This window comes from Triturus cristatus, chromosome 2_2 (assembly GCF_964204655.1).
Source record: "Triturus cristatus chromosome 2_2, aTriCri1.1, whole genome shotgun sequence".
Lineage (NCBI taxonomy): Eukaryota > Metazoa > Chordata > Amphibia > Caudata > Salamandridae > Triturus > Triturus cristatus.
Genome location: NC_140582.1, coordinates 230,532,683 through 230,551,530, shown reverse-complemented (window position 1 = coordinate 230,551,530; position 18,848 = coordinate 230,532,683). Strand labels below are relative to the sequence as shown.

General features: G+C 41.8%; 1 protein-coding gene across 4 annotated transcripts in view; it reads right to left on the bottom strand.

The window, feature by feature from the left end:
* PLPPR1 (phospholipid phosphatase related 1) overlaps window positions 1–18,848 on the bottom strand; it is a 630,074-nt gene that overhangs the window by 71,462 nt on the left and 539,764 nt on the right. For all 4 annotated transcript variants that reach the window (XR_014978090.1, XR_014978091.1, XM_085641280.1 and 1 more), the window contains exon 5: window positions 7,097–7,229. Coding sequence is in view for 2 of the 4 variants with exons in the window: in XM_085641280.1 (XP_085497406.1) it covers window positions 7,097–7,229 (133 nt within the window). In the remaining 2 variants the exon portion in view is untranslated. The remainder of the gene's footprint in view (window positions 1–7,096; window positions 7,230–18,848) is intronic.

Below are 18,848 nucleotides of genomic sequence, written 5' to 3'. Positions count from 1 at the left end.
CAGACAGCCTCTAATACCACCAGAGAGCTATTTAAGACGGTTACGCATTTGACCAAGAGCCCCCGTGATACTGTTTTTAATCCTGACCAGAACTTCCTTACCAATATTGCAACCTTCTTCCAGCAAAAGGTGCAGAAAGTATACGATGATCTGAGCTCATCTGCGCTGATTATACCCAATGACCACACAGACACTGTCCATCTGACAGAACCCACTTATCCTTGCTTTCCACTGCTAGAGGAAACCAGGGTGGCAGAGTTAATTGCACAGATGAAGTCAGGATCCCCATTAGATCCATGCCCGCCACGCATTCTACACCTGATTCCACAGACGGTGGCAGCTGTTCTGACCCCTCTCCTAAATAACATCATCTCGTCTGGTGTTTTCCCCAAATGCTGGAAAAAAGCATGTATTCGTCCGATCCTCAAGAAGGATTCATTAGATCCAACGGTACTTAAGAATTACCGGCCAATATCTTGCCTGCCCCTGCCAGCCAAAATTCTTGAAAAAGCTATGAATCAAGAAATGATGAAATATGTTGACCAAAATAAGCTCTTAGATCCCTCTCAACATGGATTTCGTCCCTTCCACTCAACAGAGACCGCTCTAATCATGGCCACAGAAAACATTCGAATGAAGATGGACGAGGGCAGTAGAACAGCCCTAATCCTATTGGATCTTACAGCGGCATTTGATACCGTCAACCATTCAATCCTACTAAACAGACTAAAAACCTTAGGATTTACTGGAACGGCTCTTGCTCTGCTAACTTCCTTTTTGGACTCCAGAATCCAACAGGTATTTTGGGAAAATCTACGATCTGATGAATTCTCCCTTCCTGGCGGGGTCCCTCAGGGCTCGGCATTATCGCCCACCCTTTTTAACCTATATGTCACTCCTTTAGCTGCCCTTATTCAATCTCATGGCCTACAATTAGTGTCCTACGCCGACGACACTCAAATTGTAGTGTCAGTATCCCAGACCATCGAAGCCACGGCAGAACGATTTAAAAACTGCCTTCTGGATGTGAAAAATTGGATGAGCTGTAACTTCCTAAAACTAAACGCGGATAAAACCGAGATTATCGAATTTGGGCAAAAACCACCTGTCTGGAGCAGCCTATGGTGGCCTCAGGAGGCAGGCGCCTGCCCGAATCCAGTTGACAAAGTTAGAAACCTCGGTTTCCTGGTTGATAAAGATCTCTCTTGTAAAGCGCAGATCAACCAGATTACCTCAACCTGCTTTTACACCATCAAGATTCTTAGAAAAATTTTACCCTATATCCCTATAACTTTAAAAAAGACTGTAATGGGCGCACTGATAATGTCCCGAGTAGATTACTGTAATGCACTCTACTTGGGCACAGGGGAAAAACAAATTAACAAACTCCAGGCTATTCAAAACGCCGCCGCTAGGGTTCTTCTCAACCTGCCCTACCGTCATCCAACGTCAAAAGCCATCAGGGAACTTCATTGGCTCCCAGTTAGAGCCAGAATACAATTCAAGGCTCTCTGCCTGGTACATAAATCCTTATATGGTACAGGATCAGATGACTTGTCCAAACTTCTTCCTCGCTATGTACCATCGCGTACGCTAAGATCAGCCAATCATGATCTGATATGCCATCCAAAAATTAGAAGAGCGCGGTGGGGTGGCAGGTCCTTTTCGCACCAGGCCTCTAGATTATGGAATTCTCTGCCCTCTCACCTGCGCGCACAAAAATCCAAACAATGTTTCAGAAAAGCATTAAAGACCTGGCTCTTTTCTTCCAATTGAGATCCGCTTCCACCGCTCTCAATGTCTCTATAGCGCCAAGACGCCTCGGCATTCGTGCGCTCTATAAATATTTCAGTATTCAGTATTCAGTATTCAGTTAGGGACAAAATCAAGTTCAGGTATTATGTTACGAGGGCGGACCAAGAGCAAAGTGTTCATATTAACATATTATGTAGGCATAACTTATCTGCAGAGTGTGATCATAGCCATAAGGTAGCAGAGCATTGTACAGGGTCAGTGTAAGTTGAGGTAACCTTGTTCTGTTAGCAGAGGTGCACTCTTACTGCATTGTGATGTAGTGTTAAATTTGAGCAAGGCAGTTGTGGTCCTGGTGGAAACAGGGATGTTGGTCCTGAATCTGGGTGCACAGATGAAAAAAGCACTTGTGATTTGCCTGGACCACAAACGTCCTGACAAACAAGTAACCTCCTCAGGGCCCACACTATCGCAAAGCATTGTGTTTAATGTCACCCCACTTCTACTTCCCTGGAAGCGGTCTGCCACTGATATATACCACTGGGTGCACTTTACCTGTGTCATCAAACTAAGCCAGCACTGCTTCACTCCGTTGTCTGAAGCATTAGTCTGTGCACTGATGTTGAAACAACCAAACGATAATTAAGCATGTATGTCTTGCAGAATAGAACAATTTTCTGTTTAGGTAGTATTGTTGCATGGGCTGAGACGAACAAAAGTAGACTATATTTTTAGATTTAGGGGCATATGTATCAAACGATTTTTTAATCGCAAACGCTGCGATTCGCAAAATAACAGCGTTTGCGAGTAAAAAATCGGTAATCGGGATGTATGGGGCAAATCCCATCGCAAAATTAAGGAATTGCTAATTTAGCGATTTCTTAATTTTGCGTAAGCATTTAAGAAATCGCAAATTGCGATTTCTTAAATGATATGTATAAAGCACCCAAGTTGTGCAAATTATCCTTAAGAAATCGCAAATTACCACCAACTTCCAGTTGGTGGTAATTTGCGATTTCCTTTCAAAAAGCACTTTTTTGAATTTTACAAAGTGCCAGGTGGCGCTCATACATGCCCTTAGAGCATGTATGTGCGCCATATGCACATACATGCTAATTTCAGGGGTGCATCAGGGTGTCATCATGACACCCTTGCACCTTTGAAATTAGTCTCAAATTGCGATTAGCAAACTGCGATTCGCTATTTGAGAATTACTTCCCATTCATTCCTATGGGTCTCCTGGCCCATAGAACTGAATGGGCAGGTATTCCTTAATTGCGATTTCGCAATTTGCTAATCGCAATTAAGGAACTTTAAGAAATGGCAAAAAGTTTGCAATTTTTTAAATACATCCCGTTTTGCAATTCTCAAATAGCGATTCTTTAAAAATCGCTATTTGAGAATCGCAAATGGTGATGTTGATACATATGCCCCTAGGTGAATATGGAAAGGAGTAGACCCAGGCGGAGAAATTCACTCCGCTCGCGGAGTTTGTGGAATTTGGGAACTCCGAGCTCCGTGTGCAATGCGGAGTTCCCAATAAATTCTGCATTCCGCTGCAGAGCAGAGTACCAGCACTACTGACCACCAAGAGAGATGCATCTCACATAAGCAGTCACAACCACTATGACCGTCATCACCACACGACAGGGGTGTTGAAAAGTAAGTTTTGTCCTTGGAGCTGTGCTCCCCCGTTTTAAAAATATATGTACCATGGAAAGGAAATTCAGGTTGGGATGTGGAAATACACACCTTTGAAACTATAATTTGGCTGATCAGTTTCTCCAAACTCCAAATATTAGGCCAGACTAACACTTTTAATTCAAAGATCTGTAAGGGTCAAAAGGAGCATCAAATTACCTTGCTGCTGCTTGGAAAATAATCTAAAGGTTTTACACTTCTTGACAGTCTGACTACATCCAAGGTACCATAGTCAGTGTTCTCTGATACATAAGACGGTTAAAGGAAAGTGAGGGATTGAACAGACAAGATGTCAGTGTCCTAAGGACCACTGTTCTGAAGGTCTGTTGACCTCACTAAAGTACAAGGGGCTGATTGTAAGGCCACCAAAATGATCTGAGTGGGCCCGAGCAGCCAACACCTATGCTTGGGCTTATGATTTGTTATTTATTCCTTTTCTTTGCATAATGTTCAGGCCTTCACCACTTGTTGTAAAGGACATTCAAAAAGTAAACAGAGATGCGGGCTATTTATATAGGACTACTGTTTCTTCTGAGAATTGATAAATTAGAACACACAGTCCCTTTCTTCAGATGTTACCTCTTGTAGCTATCTTACATTATTTCGGAAGTAAGTTTCTGTGTTTTTCCCTAAGCATGTGTTCATTGTCATGCTTGTACTGCTTTTGGTGACTAAGGGCCTGATTTAGATATTGGCAGACGGGTTCTACGTCACAACGGGGATGGATATTCTATCAGCCGAAATCTAAATCCCATAGGATATTATGGGATTCAGATTTCAACGGATGGGATATCCATACCCGTTATGACAGAGTAACCCGTCCGCCAATATCTAAATCAAGCCCTAAGTAATAGCATCACAAATGATTATATAAATTCTAAGTTGTAATATTTGTGAGCTTGTGATCTCTGTTGTACGTAATAACAATAAATATTTTTTTTATATAATGCTTCATATCACACTTCTGGAGTCTCTGTGCACTGCTATTACTACTAAGGGCTGATTCCAATTTCGTACAGAAGGGCTCCAAACGACAGTCGGAGCCCTTCCGCCCCCATCGGAACGTGCCGGCCGGATTCCTTTCCGACCGAGCCATTCCGTTGGGCTTGGTCGGAAAGGAATCCGACTCGGATTTCCGGATGGCTTACGACGGGCTTGAAGAGCCCGTCCACCATCCGGAAATCCTTCAGTACTCTCCCTGCCGCCTTTTTATGATCGAGGGAATACGATGGCAGGTTTCCACTGCCTTTTCGTACCGGTGTTTCCGTCACGAAAAGGCAGTCAGAAACTGTTTTGGGGGCCCCCAGTGGGGCCCCATGGGTGTGAGGCCGCCGAATGGCAGCCTGGGGGCACCTATGGTGCCCCTCTGTTGATCCCTGCACCCAGTGGCAGGCACCTTGGGGTGCCAGCCACAGGGTGCAGGGATGAACTGCACCCCTCCATTTCACAATGCGGGCATGCATTCCGCTCAGAATGCATGCTCCTATTGTGTAACATACGAGTGCGACCGAACAGGGTTCGGTCGCATGGTACTTGCAGGGCCGTAACCGACGACAGTAGGTCGGTCGGTCACGGTTCCTGACTGAAGTTGGACGGACTCAGGTCCGTCCGACATTGGAATTGGCCCCTAAATCTAATATCACTCAGTTTACTGACATCAGCAGAGTGAGTCTGCCTTGCTTCAGATTCAACTCAGCCATCCTGTGAGCTCTTCAGCTATATTTGTGAAGTACAAACAACGGCAAAATCCTTGATTTGAATTTTAAGACTTTTGCTTTTTAGTTTTTCACCACGGTATAGAGAAGGTGTGCATTTTGCACAACTAAGTTAAGTTACAATACAAATCCCCTTCCAAGAGTGAATTTCCAATTCAGATGTACAGAATTTATGGAGTTGCTGCACATTAGGTGTTGGGTTGGGGTAGAGGCATTTCTATATGAAAAAAAGAATGTGAACACCCACGATTTTGCAAAAATGCAGTATTATTTGCTCCTGAAAACAATAGGATTAAGTACCTTTTAAAAGTGAAGATGGAATTTGACTATATATATATATACGGGAAAAATATTTTCCACATAGAAAAATTAAAGAGATGTTAAACAAGAAAATGGACATATCTCTAATTTTTGGTGAAAAATGTAAATGAGGTAATGTTACATATGTGAATATTTATGGGCAACTATGACAAGTATAGATTACTCTGATTACTCCTTACACTGTTTGAGAATCCCATAGTAAGACTACTCCTCCCATGGTGTAGATCCAGAATACTGAGGATGGAATATCGATGCGACAATACATTCTGACCAAAATATCAACAGACAAATATGTATAGGTGTTCTACACCTAACTACACTTCTACATACCTTGATGGTAAAATTCATAGATGTGAAGTTAAGAATAGCAAATCTAAACTTACCTATATGCACTTGTCTCCCAAATATTCTGGTTTTTTATATTTTGTTTACAATATTGTGGCAACTCAATATTCCATCCTCAATATTCCGAAGCACAGGGTCCTAACACTTTTTGAGAATCACACATAATAATTAGTCATTTGCTCCAAACATAAGAGAAATCTTATAAGGAGATTTTTCTATTTTGCTTTTTTCTATTTCCAAGGGCCATGCATGCCTCTCTGAGTCAGACCATCCAATTTCAATTTGATTATTAACCCCTTCGGCGCTCATGACGGAACGGTTCCGTCATGAGCGTCGGTTGAGCTGTGCTCATGACGGAACCGTTCCGTCATGACCACGCCCGCGCAAGAAATGGTCAGCGCTCAGCGGGAATCGGCGCCGCATGGAAGGGGTTAAAAGGCAAGTGATTTGCTGATGTTATACATGTTACATAATCAGTGGAACAGTTCAGTGGGTTGAGTGACAACGGCTGCATTTAAGCAACTTAAAAATCAATGTATGGCTTTCAGCAGGGTCAACCCTTTACTTAATCATTTCGAGAGTTTGCACCCTGAATCTCAAACCTAGAAAATCAAAGGGAAGCAATCTTGAGGACAAAATATCGAACAATATGTCAACAGGTAAGTACGTCCAGATTTTCTATATCTACCACCACATATATGCACCTATGTGGTACATATATCTTCAAGGTACATATTATTATTATTATTATTATTACTGTCATTTGTAGAGCGCGCAGCTACCTCCAACGGAGGTGTCCCGGTGCTTGCAGTAGTGAATTTAGATGTGAATTTAGGACCAGATGTGAATTTAGGACCAGTAAATCCATGCTTCTCTGTATGCACTTACCTTTCAATATTCTGACCTTAATATTCTTGTATCATGATATTCTGGGGGTCGATATTAAGTACAATCATTTCAAGGTGTATCTAACGACTATCAACCAACTTGATGGAATCAGAGTAAAAACATGCTTTTGGTATTTTGCAAATATTTTGAAAATTCATTGCATCAAAAATATGAACTGGAAAACATATCATACAGAGGATTTGTAATTGCATAAATAAGAGTATAAGCGAGAAGCAAGAAGAAAAAAGCAAGTGATAATGAGGCTTTTTACAAAGAGCAGGAATTAATGATGGCTTATGGAATCACGTAAATTATGACAGCTTTAGACAGTGATCTCTAGTTTAGTGAAGTCAAGAAGCAAGTGTCCCCATTACCTATGAATCGAATAATTCTTCGTAGCAGTGGGTTTAGGTAGCAGCAATCTCCTGTCACGATCATTTTCTCTTGTGCAATCAGATTTTCTCTAGTTGATTTTATAAAATACATGGATATCTCGCCAATAAAAATCTGAAATGTAAAAGGAAGGTTTATTCAAATTAAAGCCTGTTTCAGTAAACATTTTTACCACATATGGATCGAGTAGATATCAATGGTTTTGTAGGGAGTACCACAGTGGGGTAGCAAGGGAGGCCGGCACGAGTTGTGAGGGCAGCAGCCTCCCCCCTTACCTGCGGCATCATGGGCAGCAAACGCAGGAATCGCCAGCACCCTTCCACCCCTCTCTTACATGTGGCTGCCGTGGGTCACGGGTGGCCAAAAGTCTAGCTACGCCACCAGAGTACCATGAACGTTGAGCCATCAAATGAAAGAAGTAGCTTAAGTGACATCATGCAGCTTTTATACCGATGACAAACCAGGGTTTACCACGTATCCTAGCTTTAGCCTCACAACAGCCTCCTAGTTGCTGATGAATAGTTAGGGTAGGCAAAGGAATGGAAATTACAGAAGGCAAATATAGTTCTGTGTTATGATATATCCTTACTGGCATATTTAAGAAAGATTTCATGGGTACATCGTACACAATAATCATGATCTATAACCAAGAAAGTGAGCCTCAACAATATCAATAATGTTGAACGGTACATTAAAGTACACTAAATAATCTGAGAATGCTGAACATAGGAGGGTGAAGGCTGGAAAAGAAAACTTTATCAACAACAATAGAAGGGAGCAGTAAATAGTGTGATTTGAATAAAGGTGAGGAGTTATTCAAAGCTACCTAACAGAAGCAATATTGCCACATCATAACATATGTATGTAGGACTATACCTACATATAGTCCTACATATGTATCAAAGGCAAGCTTGGGGTAGCAGGTGCTGCCCCTGGTACAGTTAATTGATCCATGGAAGATATTCTAATAATCTTAACTTCAGATTACACAATGAAAACCCATGATCCTTCAAAGATTTACTGGATTAATACTGTTCACTGACTGTGTACTGATCTGAACTGACCCGATGTGATATTAACAGCCAATTTGGAGTAAGAATGTTTTGCTTCTTAAGAAGACATGTGGTTTTTTATCATAGGGAGGTTCTGAGATTGGCAGTTAAACTTGAATGCTGGAAAGGCATGAGCGGTAAATAGTCCTCTGGCTACTTTACTAGTGAATACATATTGTTGACTTTCAATTGGAGGAATAATTCTTTAATTGGTGATATGTATCTCTTCATTGGTCAGTAGTTCAGACAGCAAAGAAAACCCTAACGCCTGGCTTGCATGATTTTTAGCAGACTTGTAGGAGAAACTGTTTGGTTACTCTCTGCTCTATATGACTTGATTTGGCAAGTTTAGACTATGGCATTATTGAGGGCATCTGGAACATTGTACATTACATGTACACATTAATGTAGTGTCATATTAAGGTAGTGCCATAGTGTACGTTAAACGTGTGAAAGTGATGTTGTGCATTGCTGCTCTCAAATGCTTAAGCAGCACAGGAGCGTTAACTAATTTGTTTATCAAGGTTCAGTTAATGGGGTGCACTAACAATGTGCATACTCAAAAAAAGCATAAGTTAGAAAGTTGGATCTTACGGTGACCTGGCACTCGTGATTTATATGGTGAAGATCTGTCAGGTTTCCTATTCGGAGAACAGAAAAAAAGATTCCCAGAGAAACAGAGACTATTGAGTTTAAAAGATATTCTGGAGATTGTCAAGCACCAGCTATTGGTGACTGGGGCACAAACACACACACATACGCACACACGCACTGAACCACATGCCCACACGTGTGCACACACACACACACACACACATACACACACACTGCAGTTGCCACAGGTTCTGAGCCAGCAGAGGCAGTAGAGCAATCACATTAGTTCCAGGCACTGATAAATATGGTCAGAACTAGGAAAATGGTGAATGGAAACTTTTAATTTCTTGTGGGGCCCCTGCTCTTGCTTAGTTACTGGCTGTACACGTCTCAGCTTTGCTCTGTTTGGCTACCTCCTTGACTTGTGATTCCCTCTGCTTTCGTCCATTGCGGTGACTCCACAGATGTGCTTACCTGCTTACTCATCATTGAAGATTCAGAATTTCAAGATGGCGTGGGAGTGGTCTGCTCACATCTCCCACCCTTCAGGGTCCCAAGTATTTCCTTGTGCCAATAAGGTCTCAGCACTTCTCACTCTTCTGAATGATTCATTTAGTTACATACAAATGTTTGTGGGTTATATGCCAGTTTCACGGTTAATTCATTTAATACAGGTGTTATGCTAGTCATTAGCTTGAGAAGCTCTTAATGTGACAGAAGAATGCAGAAGTATTTTCTTCTTCCCTTTCCTTACTCTGTACCCCAATTTTTCTCTCACAGGAATCACTCTTAAGAGTTCTATACAATTATTTAACTTTAAGAACTATATCCATTCAGGGAGATTGAGGGATTAACCTTTGTATCCATTGTACCTCTTTCCCTCATAGGGCTGCTATTACTATCAGTTTGCCAAGCCAACCTCCTGACATTGATAGAGATGTTAATGAGTTACAAGCTATGTCAGAAGCTATTGCTAAGAGTCAAAATGATGTTGAAGTGGCTTATCAAGAGCACTCACTTCTGTTAAATACTATAACTCCCATGCAGATTCCGGATTTTAGACAACTTCAATCCAAAGAAAAGAAAGCTCAACAATTCAAAGAAGATTTGGTCTTGTAGTGAAAACAGGTTTTTGCCTGCACACATTGCTATGTTAGCATAAGCGTTTTAGATGTTAACGCCATCTTGCTACTTTGCTGCTTTTGAACTCGACACTACAGGTAGCTGTTATTACAAGTAAAACTGCTTGCTTGCTTATTCTTCACATGAGAACGGTCTGTTTTTCACATCCCTAGATGTGCATCGCGACCTTAGTCTGAACACTGTGTGCAGAAGCCGTCAAGGTCAAATAACAATGTATGCTGTTGAATTCAGGTTGATCAGCCCACGCTCTAGACCCAACAAACACACAGCTGCAAATATCTGAAACTCGGGTGCCTTTAATATTGCATTTGCATGCATGATTCAGGCACAATTGGATAAAAACCTTTCCAGACACAGAGAGCAGTGCTGATCCTGTGATGTGATTCACCTAAGCTGATCTTTGAGGTATGGGGTTCCCCACTGAAACCTAGAGACCTTCTATTATTATATAAAACTAGCTTATTAGCCAGGGGAGGGTGGTACATAAGGTATTATAGGACTTGTTTCCACTATCATTATAATATGATTTCTCCCTTCATTTTCTATGGAATTGTAACAATGCTGATGGTTTTATTTCTGATCATTTCTTTGCTTATGTTGGCCAAAATACTGCATCTTAGAGCACGTAGTTAAAAAGAAACATTTTAAACTTTTCTGTGTCTCTGATTACTCATGTTGTGGACTGATATGAGAATAACAACGAAAGGGTGTTCTTGTTCCCACCATTCCTGAGAGTATCCTAAGTCGCTTGTTCTGGGTTGTCTAATCATTGGTAGCTTCGAAATGATACGAAGAACGAATGAGACACTGATGCTAGTCGGATTGGGGGTTCTGGGTACTGAGGTGAGTTTTTGGTACACCACAATTCACTGAGGTCCTTGTTTCCTGTGCGTAGTACTGTGCATGAGCAGAATCCCCGCAACAGTCTCTATTGTGGGATAGGTGGTCATTATTTTTTAAAACACCCTCAGTAATAGCAAACTTATCAAGTCTGTCTTTTAATTTCGAACTCTGGACAGACCTGTCTGCAAGCAAAAAAGTGTGCACAATCAAAAGCTCATTATTATTTGCCTGTTGAGTTGACCACTCCCACGGGCCCTAGTGCACTTCTGACTCTAATTGATTGTGACTATGAATATGTCTCAACCTGCACACCTTCAGTAATGTGAATGCCAGCAATGTTCTTGCTAATAAATAAAATGAAACAATGCGTGCGGCTTCGTTTGCGGGATCTGCCACTGTCCCTAATATAATAATCACAGATTTGGGCACGAAGAACACTCTGTGCTCTTGCAAGGCGCACAGCAAAACGAACCTGATAGGTTTCAACAATGTTAACGAATTCTTAACATACAGTACGGAAAAATTTCAAGAAATCAAAACCATGAGTAAACCATTTTTTTGTATTTACAGTTCAAACTAGTAAAGCAAAATTCAAGGCTTTTACACATCAAAACAATATGTTGATTTCAATCTGAATATAATAAAAAGAATCTAGTGCAATAAAGTGTGCATCTCTCTTGAAGCTTTCAGACCCCAATGCATTTCGGGTGCAACCCTTCTTCAGGGAAATAAGATGAAAAGCAAACACACTGGGAATAAATGATGTTAATATATATTGTGTCGAAAACTGTGCAGATACAGCGATCATTGTACATTTAAGAGATTATAAGTCGAGATCAGTTGTGATATGAAGATATCAAGCAACGAAGTGTAAAGATTAAATGTGAAACAACAAATATCCCGCAGTGTGAAGGTAAAGCTTGTAAGGAACGGGTAGTTTTTGTGTGATTTACAACAAGCGATAGTATTTAAGAGACATAGGTACATGAACCAGAGCAAACATTAAGACAGACGTGAATAATTTGTGCGCTCACAGGAAACACACCATTTCATATTGATCATTGAGACCTTTCGGGCTTTAAGTGTCAAGGTATTTTATCCTAAACGTTTCCCTGCGTGCTAGCAGGGTGTGTGTATCTGTACCTCTTTTAGCAATGACCTTTTCAAGTATGGTGAAACATAGTTGTGGAATGGAATGATGTTGACTCAATCAATGTACTGCAAGACATTAATTATTGTCTTGGGTTCTAATCATACTTTTGTGTTCTGTAATAGTGACTTTTATTTTGCGCGACGTATGTCCCACATAGGTGAGTCCGCATGGACGTTTTCTATCATAAATCACAAAATCAGTATTGCAATCTGAGGAGTGTTTCAAAAGAATTTTTTTTCCTGTATGTGGATGTGAAAATGAGTTCCCAGCTAGTGAAACACACAAAAGGTGATTGGAGGAATGCCAGCAATTTGTCTAAACACTAGCAATCACTCGGGATAGCATGCACACCCATTGTTCTTTTGCTCACTATGTCACTTTAGTTTGGACCCATCCATATGCAAATCAGTTCAGTTCAGCCTGAACCTCCAAGTCCTCCCTGAACCGGAACACAAGCAACCCATGACCGGTTTCACCCTAGTTATGGGCTCATCAGCTGGGTATAATTTGGTTCCAGTGACACAATGAGCATGGACCCATGTCTGGGTAGACCAATGCCACTTAGGCTGCTACATGAAACACACAAGAGGTGATGGTAGGATGCTTGCAATTTCTCTAACTACCGGCAATCAATCGGGGTAGCATTTCAACCCATCGTTCTTTTGCTCACCATGCCACCACAGTTTGGACCCAGCCAGATGCAAATCAGTTTAGATCCTGTTCCTCATGGGAACAGTCCAGCCCGAACTGCCAAGCCAGGTCCTCACTGAACCAGCACACAAACTCAGGACCAGTTTCACAATAGCTATGGGCTCATCAGCCGGGTACAGCTTGGTTCCAGTGACACAATGAGCATAGACCCCACGTCTGGGCATGCCCATGCCACTTAGGGCGGTACATGAAACACACAAAAGGTGATCGGAGGCTCTCGCATTTAGTCTAAACACTGGCGATAGCTTGGGGTAGCACTCCAACCCATCATTCTTTTGCTCATCATGCCACCTCAGTTGGGACCCAGCCATATGCAAATCAGTCTTGACCCTGGTCCACATGGGAGCAGGCCAGCCTTAAGTGGCAAGCCAGGTCCTCCCTGAACCAGAGCACAAGCAACCCAGGGCCGGTTTCACCCTAGCTATGGGCTCCTTAGACGGGTACAGCTTGGTTCCAGTGACACAGTGAGCACGGGACCCACCTCACGGCAGTCCCATGTCACTTATGACAGTACATGAAACGCAAAAAAGCGATGAGAGGAATGCTTGCAATTTCTCTAACTACTTGCAATTGCTTGTGGAAGCATCCCAACCCATCATTCTTTTGCCCACAATGCCACCACAGTTTGGTCACAGCCACTAGACAACACTCCAATCTCTCCCCAGGAGGAACATTAATCACCTGAGTTATTTTGACACTTTTATTGTTGCCTGCAAATTGCTGGAGGTCAAGAATTTGGTAACAGGTACTTTTAAATAAAAATATACTTGAAAACACAGCACCTCCGGAAGTCAGCACCCGGTGCAGTGGCACCGGTCACACCGCCCTAGAGCCTGATTAGGATGGTGCATGAAACACACAAAAGGTGATGTGAGAAATACTTGCAATTTGTTTCACTATTTACAATCGCTCGTGGTAGCATCCCAACTCATTGTTCTTTTGCCCACCATGCCACCACAGATTGTGCTCAGCCAGATGTAAATCAGTCTTGACCCTGTTCTTCATGGGAACAGTCCAGCCCAATCTGCCAAGCCAGGTCCTCCCTGAACCGGAACACAAGCAACTCAGGACCATTTCACCCTAGATATGGGCTCACAAACCAGGTACAGCTTGGTTCCATTGTCACAGTGAGCTTGGGACCCACGTCTGGGCAAACCCATGCCACTTAGAGCGGTACTTGAAACACACAAAAGGTGATTGGAAGCTCTTGCAATAAATCTAACTGCTGGCAATAGCTTGGGGTAGCACTGCAACCCATCGTTATTTTGCTCACCATGCCAACTCAGTTTGGACCCAGCCATATGCAAATCAGTTTCACCTTGTTCCTCATGGGAGCAGTTCAGCCCGAACTGCCAATCAAGGTTGTCCCTGAACTGGATTGTGCATTTTCTGGGTTTTTCAATTACTGTAGATTTGAGAAAATGGCTGAAATGTATATGCAGTACAAATAGCAAAACCCATCCAAAGCCTAGATGGGAGACATTTGGAGACATTTCACAAGCCACATTACCAGTGTGTTAGTGACAACTTATCAACATGTAGAAGTGTTTACATTGTATATGATCATTGCTCCATCCTTTCTACTTGTCCTGAGAATCTCTTGGGTGAAAAAACAACAATCCTACCATTAACTGGAATACACACCTTTTCCTCTTCCTTTAGCTAGGCAAAGCACTTTTCTCCTTCTGGATAATCAAAACAACAGACAATAAAATGCTTATCTCTTTATAAAGAACAAATAAAGGAACTTCAGATCGCAGAGCCTTCTGGAGAAGCCAACGATATGATCGGCAAATCCAGAGCAGATACACTCCTTCCCCACTGGGCTTCAGATTGTCCAGTTGATTTAGATCCAGATGCAGTGATTCCTCATGGGAGAAACTACAGTTTAACTATAGATCAAGTCTTAAAGGAGCATTCAGATGAGGGTTTGAAAAAAGGATAAAGGCCCGAGTTTGCTATTCCAGGTAAATAGTATTCAAAGCAGTAGCATATTGTTTAAAGGGTATGGATTTCAACAATAGATTATTTTTTCATTTTAATTCTTCATATCACACTTTAGCCACTTCAAAGAGCTGTACATGGTAGATGGTACTGCTACTCTATTTATGAACCTAGGAAAAATGGAAAGTAGAGGAATTCTTAGCAGGATTTTATCTTATGACTCACACGTGACATAAGTTGTCAGTAGAAAGCTTTAACTTACCGATTCATTTTACCCGGTTTGTAAACCTTTGCACCTCAATAAAGTACATTTAACTTCAATTTACAGAAAGAAAAATCTGATAATGGACCTGCTATAGAATGTATCAAATAAATGCACACTTTCGGTTTGACCCAAGTTGTTAATGGAGCTACACGATTAGCTGGATGTTTCCATGATCACATTCACCCATAACATTGCACATAAGACTATTCAGATCCAATCAATTCATATGGAATCAGATCCAACATCCGATTTCGTCATACCCTAACTTAGGGGTCCATTACGATGGCGGGCGGACTCGTAAGGGAGCCAGGGACCGACCGCCGAAGTTGCAGTGGTCCCGCCATTTGTATCAGGATGCGCCCGCCACACTGGCGGGCGCATCCTGTGCCTTTCACATTGCGGGTGGATCTGCTGGCTGCAGACCCGCTCGCAATGTGAAAGTACGGTGCAGGGCATTGCCATGCACTACATGGCAGGCACCACGTGGTGCCTGCCAGGTAGTGCATGGCAATGATGGGGGTACCATAGGTACCCCTCATGTGCACCCCCACCCCCTCCCAACACTGTGGGGGCCCGCAACAGGCCCCCAAAAGCAGAAACCGCATGCCTTTCCATGGCGGCCACGCCGCCATGGAAAGGCGAGTCTCCACCGGCATCATGATATGGTAGGCGGTGTCTTACAGACACCGCCACCATATTGTGGCTGTTTTCCGCCCGGTCGACGAGTGGAAAGGCGGCGGACGGTCTTCCCGTCCGCAGCGGACCCCCCCAGCCATCCTAATGTGGCGGGGAGTCAATCATGGAAGGATGGCGGGCGGATCGCTCCTGCCAGGCCGGTGGCTACAGCCAGCCCGGTGGGGGCGATCCGCCCGCCATCCTAATGGGCCCCAAAATCTCTAGAACCAGAGCCTATACTATCATCCACATGCACAGTGAACAGAGCACAGAGAGAAGCAAAAATATATATCGTTCTTAACAATATTTCAGAATTTGAAGACATTTGCAAGGCGGTTGGACCCACGTTGACAGGAAAAATGGCCAGCAACCTAATGTACCACAACACCACTTCTGTACTGAACCTGAACTGGTTGGCTCCAGAGAAATTTAGGAAACCAAAACAGGGCCATGAATTGACAGACAAATATCTTAGCCATACATTTTCTCACATTAAAAAACAATACTCAAACATGGAACTTCAATGGTGGTATTCTCAGTCTCAAACTGATAAAAACATTGTATAAGGTAGTAGAAGAGGTTACTAAAAAGCCACATGGGCATTAATAAAGCCTGTATTGTGAAATGCAGTAATGATGACCAAACCTTGCAAAGGAAATGCCTATGTATTTTGGGAATAACGTGGTTTAAGGGAATTAGTCATATTGGGGCAATTGGTTATGGTGAGATAAGTTTAACTGCCTTCCTATTGTGTCAGTAATTTAATCAGAGCGATGTGTCATAGAAGTGACTACACAATGAACATGAAATATACAGTGGACAACCCAATATACCCTTGAGGGCTTGGGTAAATAGTATGTACTGGTAAAGTGTGCCTTCAAGGGATTTTTTGAAAGACTGAATCATATAACTTGACTATAGGATAAAGATATACCTATAGGTGAGGTTTATCTCAGAGTGCATATATCATGATGTTGTATACTATGCTTTAGTCGTATATATATACATACAAATCATTTCAACCAGATTAAAACAATTGAATAATCAGAAAGGACAAAAGGTGTGTGAAAAAAAGTTAATTTATGTCAATAAATGGTATTCAGGGTAACTAAAATTTAGACAGTTGTACAAAATTTGGGAGGAAATAATACATTCAATGATTCCTCCACTTAACAGTAAATCAAACACTTTTTCTTGATGATACTTAGAAGTTATCTAGAAAACAGTGTGATAGTCGACGTTTCGGTCTTTATATTTCAGTTCATAAGACCATCTTCAGGACTGGTAATTTAAAAGTTGACCCCTGGACGTTTAATGGTTAACCAGGCATTTGTCGAAATTTCTAATCTCCACGTTCAAAGACCAATGCGGATTTGGTGGTCCTGGTGTAGTAAATCTCGTTTTAGCGGGTAGAGGAGACCCGTGTCATTTAGTTCGACTTGAGCGAGTCGTCTATCATTCAATTCAACTTCACAGCATACTAGTTCTTTAAGGCTTCTTTCAAAAAGAAGAAAAAGAGCTTGTGACAGATAGATCGATGTCGTAACTAAAGTACTCGAAACCAAGAAAACCGGTAAATGACCTCGGGCGTTCATGTCTTCCCTCAGAGAGTACTGGCAGTGATTCGGCGGTCTCGTCTGCAGAGTGAAGTCAAAGTGCTCTTTGACTTCACTCTGCAGACGAGACCGCCGAATCACTGCCAGTCGATCTATCTGTCACAAGCTCTTTTTCTTCTTTTTGAAAGATGCCTGGATAACCATTAAACTTCCAGGGGTCAACTTTTAAATTACCAGTCCTGAAGATGGTCTTATGAACTGAAATGTAAAGACTGAAACGTCGACTATCACACTGTTTTCTAGATAACTGCTAAGTATCACCAAGGAAAAGTGTTTGATTTACTGTTAAGTGGAGGAATCATTGAATGTATTATTTCCTCCCAAATTTTGTAAAACTGTCTAAATTTTAGGTACCCTGAATACCATTTATTGACATAAATTAACTTTTTTTCACACACCTTTTGTCCTTTCTGATTATTCAATTGTTTTAATCTGGTTGAAATGATTTGTATGTATATATATGACTAAAGCATAGTATACAACTTCATGATATATGCACTCTGAGATAAACCTCACCTATAGGTATATCTTTATCCTATAGTCAAGTTATATAATTCAGTCTTTCAAAAAATCCCTTGAAGGCACACTTTACCAGTACATACACAATGAACAAGCAATCGAGAAAGACACATTAAGACTCATACAAATACCACATTTGCATACACATACATACATACATAGTCGGTTCCTAAGAAATGTATTGAGTAGTGTTGGTGATAACAAAGAATGGTAGTATGCATTTTCTAGTGCAGGGCAACATAAATAATGTATACTCTGGGTGCATAACTAAGTATAGCTATGCATAAATGTAATGGAGATTATACATATAGACACAAACTGCCTTTTGGGAGCTTGTGATCTAGGTATTGCAAGGGCTTACAATTACTTTGCTTGCATGGGCCATGAGGCCCGAATGCCAAAGCAAGGGATCATTGTGTTATTGTGGGAAGCATATGTCGTGGAGCACCCCCTAACTGCAATTGGAAAGGGCTAGAGTGCACTCCAAATGGGTACACCCCTCTTGGGAAATTCCCAAAGGATATATGGGATCTCCTGCCATATTCACACTTATTGTTTTCACAGTTTTTAACAGGCCTCTGGGTGGTCTAAATATTGCAGTCTGCTAGTGTTCATAATTGTCATTGCAAACTCTGGCTAATGTGATAGATCTTAATTTGCACAGGGCTTTACTGAATGGATATAAAGTGAAACATTTCATTATAAGGTCTTGACAATAATACACCACAACAAGTGCACCAATTCATTTCACGTTACGAAAAGGATCTTTCTGGGACTTCTGTAATTCTAACTAACCAGAAGAGGTGTATTGTGAGTACGGAAGAGATTTAATCAGCTGGTATTCTGCCTCAAACTATATTATATACAGTGGAAATGCATTGCTTGGATATCCATCTCTAAGGTAAATAAACACTTGAGAGTTTTATCACTGCCTGAGCTCTTCCATCTAGGATCAAAATCCAGAGCAGGAGCCACATATTTCTGGATTTTCTGACATAGAACCATCTCACAGACAAAATGCCCAAAAGAGATCTACTCTTCATGGTATTTTTTGTGATGAACAATACATATCTATCCATTACGTTCTCTTAATGATCCATGTGGAACCACAGATTCTCAGTGGATTCTCCACACAATAGGAGGGAGGTGACACTTTCTGTTGATGGATCAGAGGACCTCTAAAAAACACAACCTGGCATTTGCCACTTGTGGTTAGCT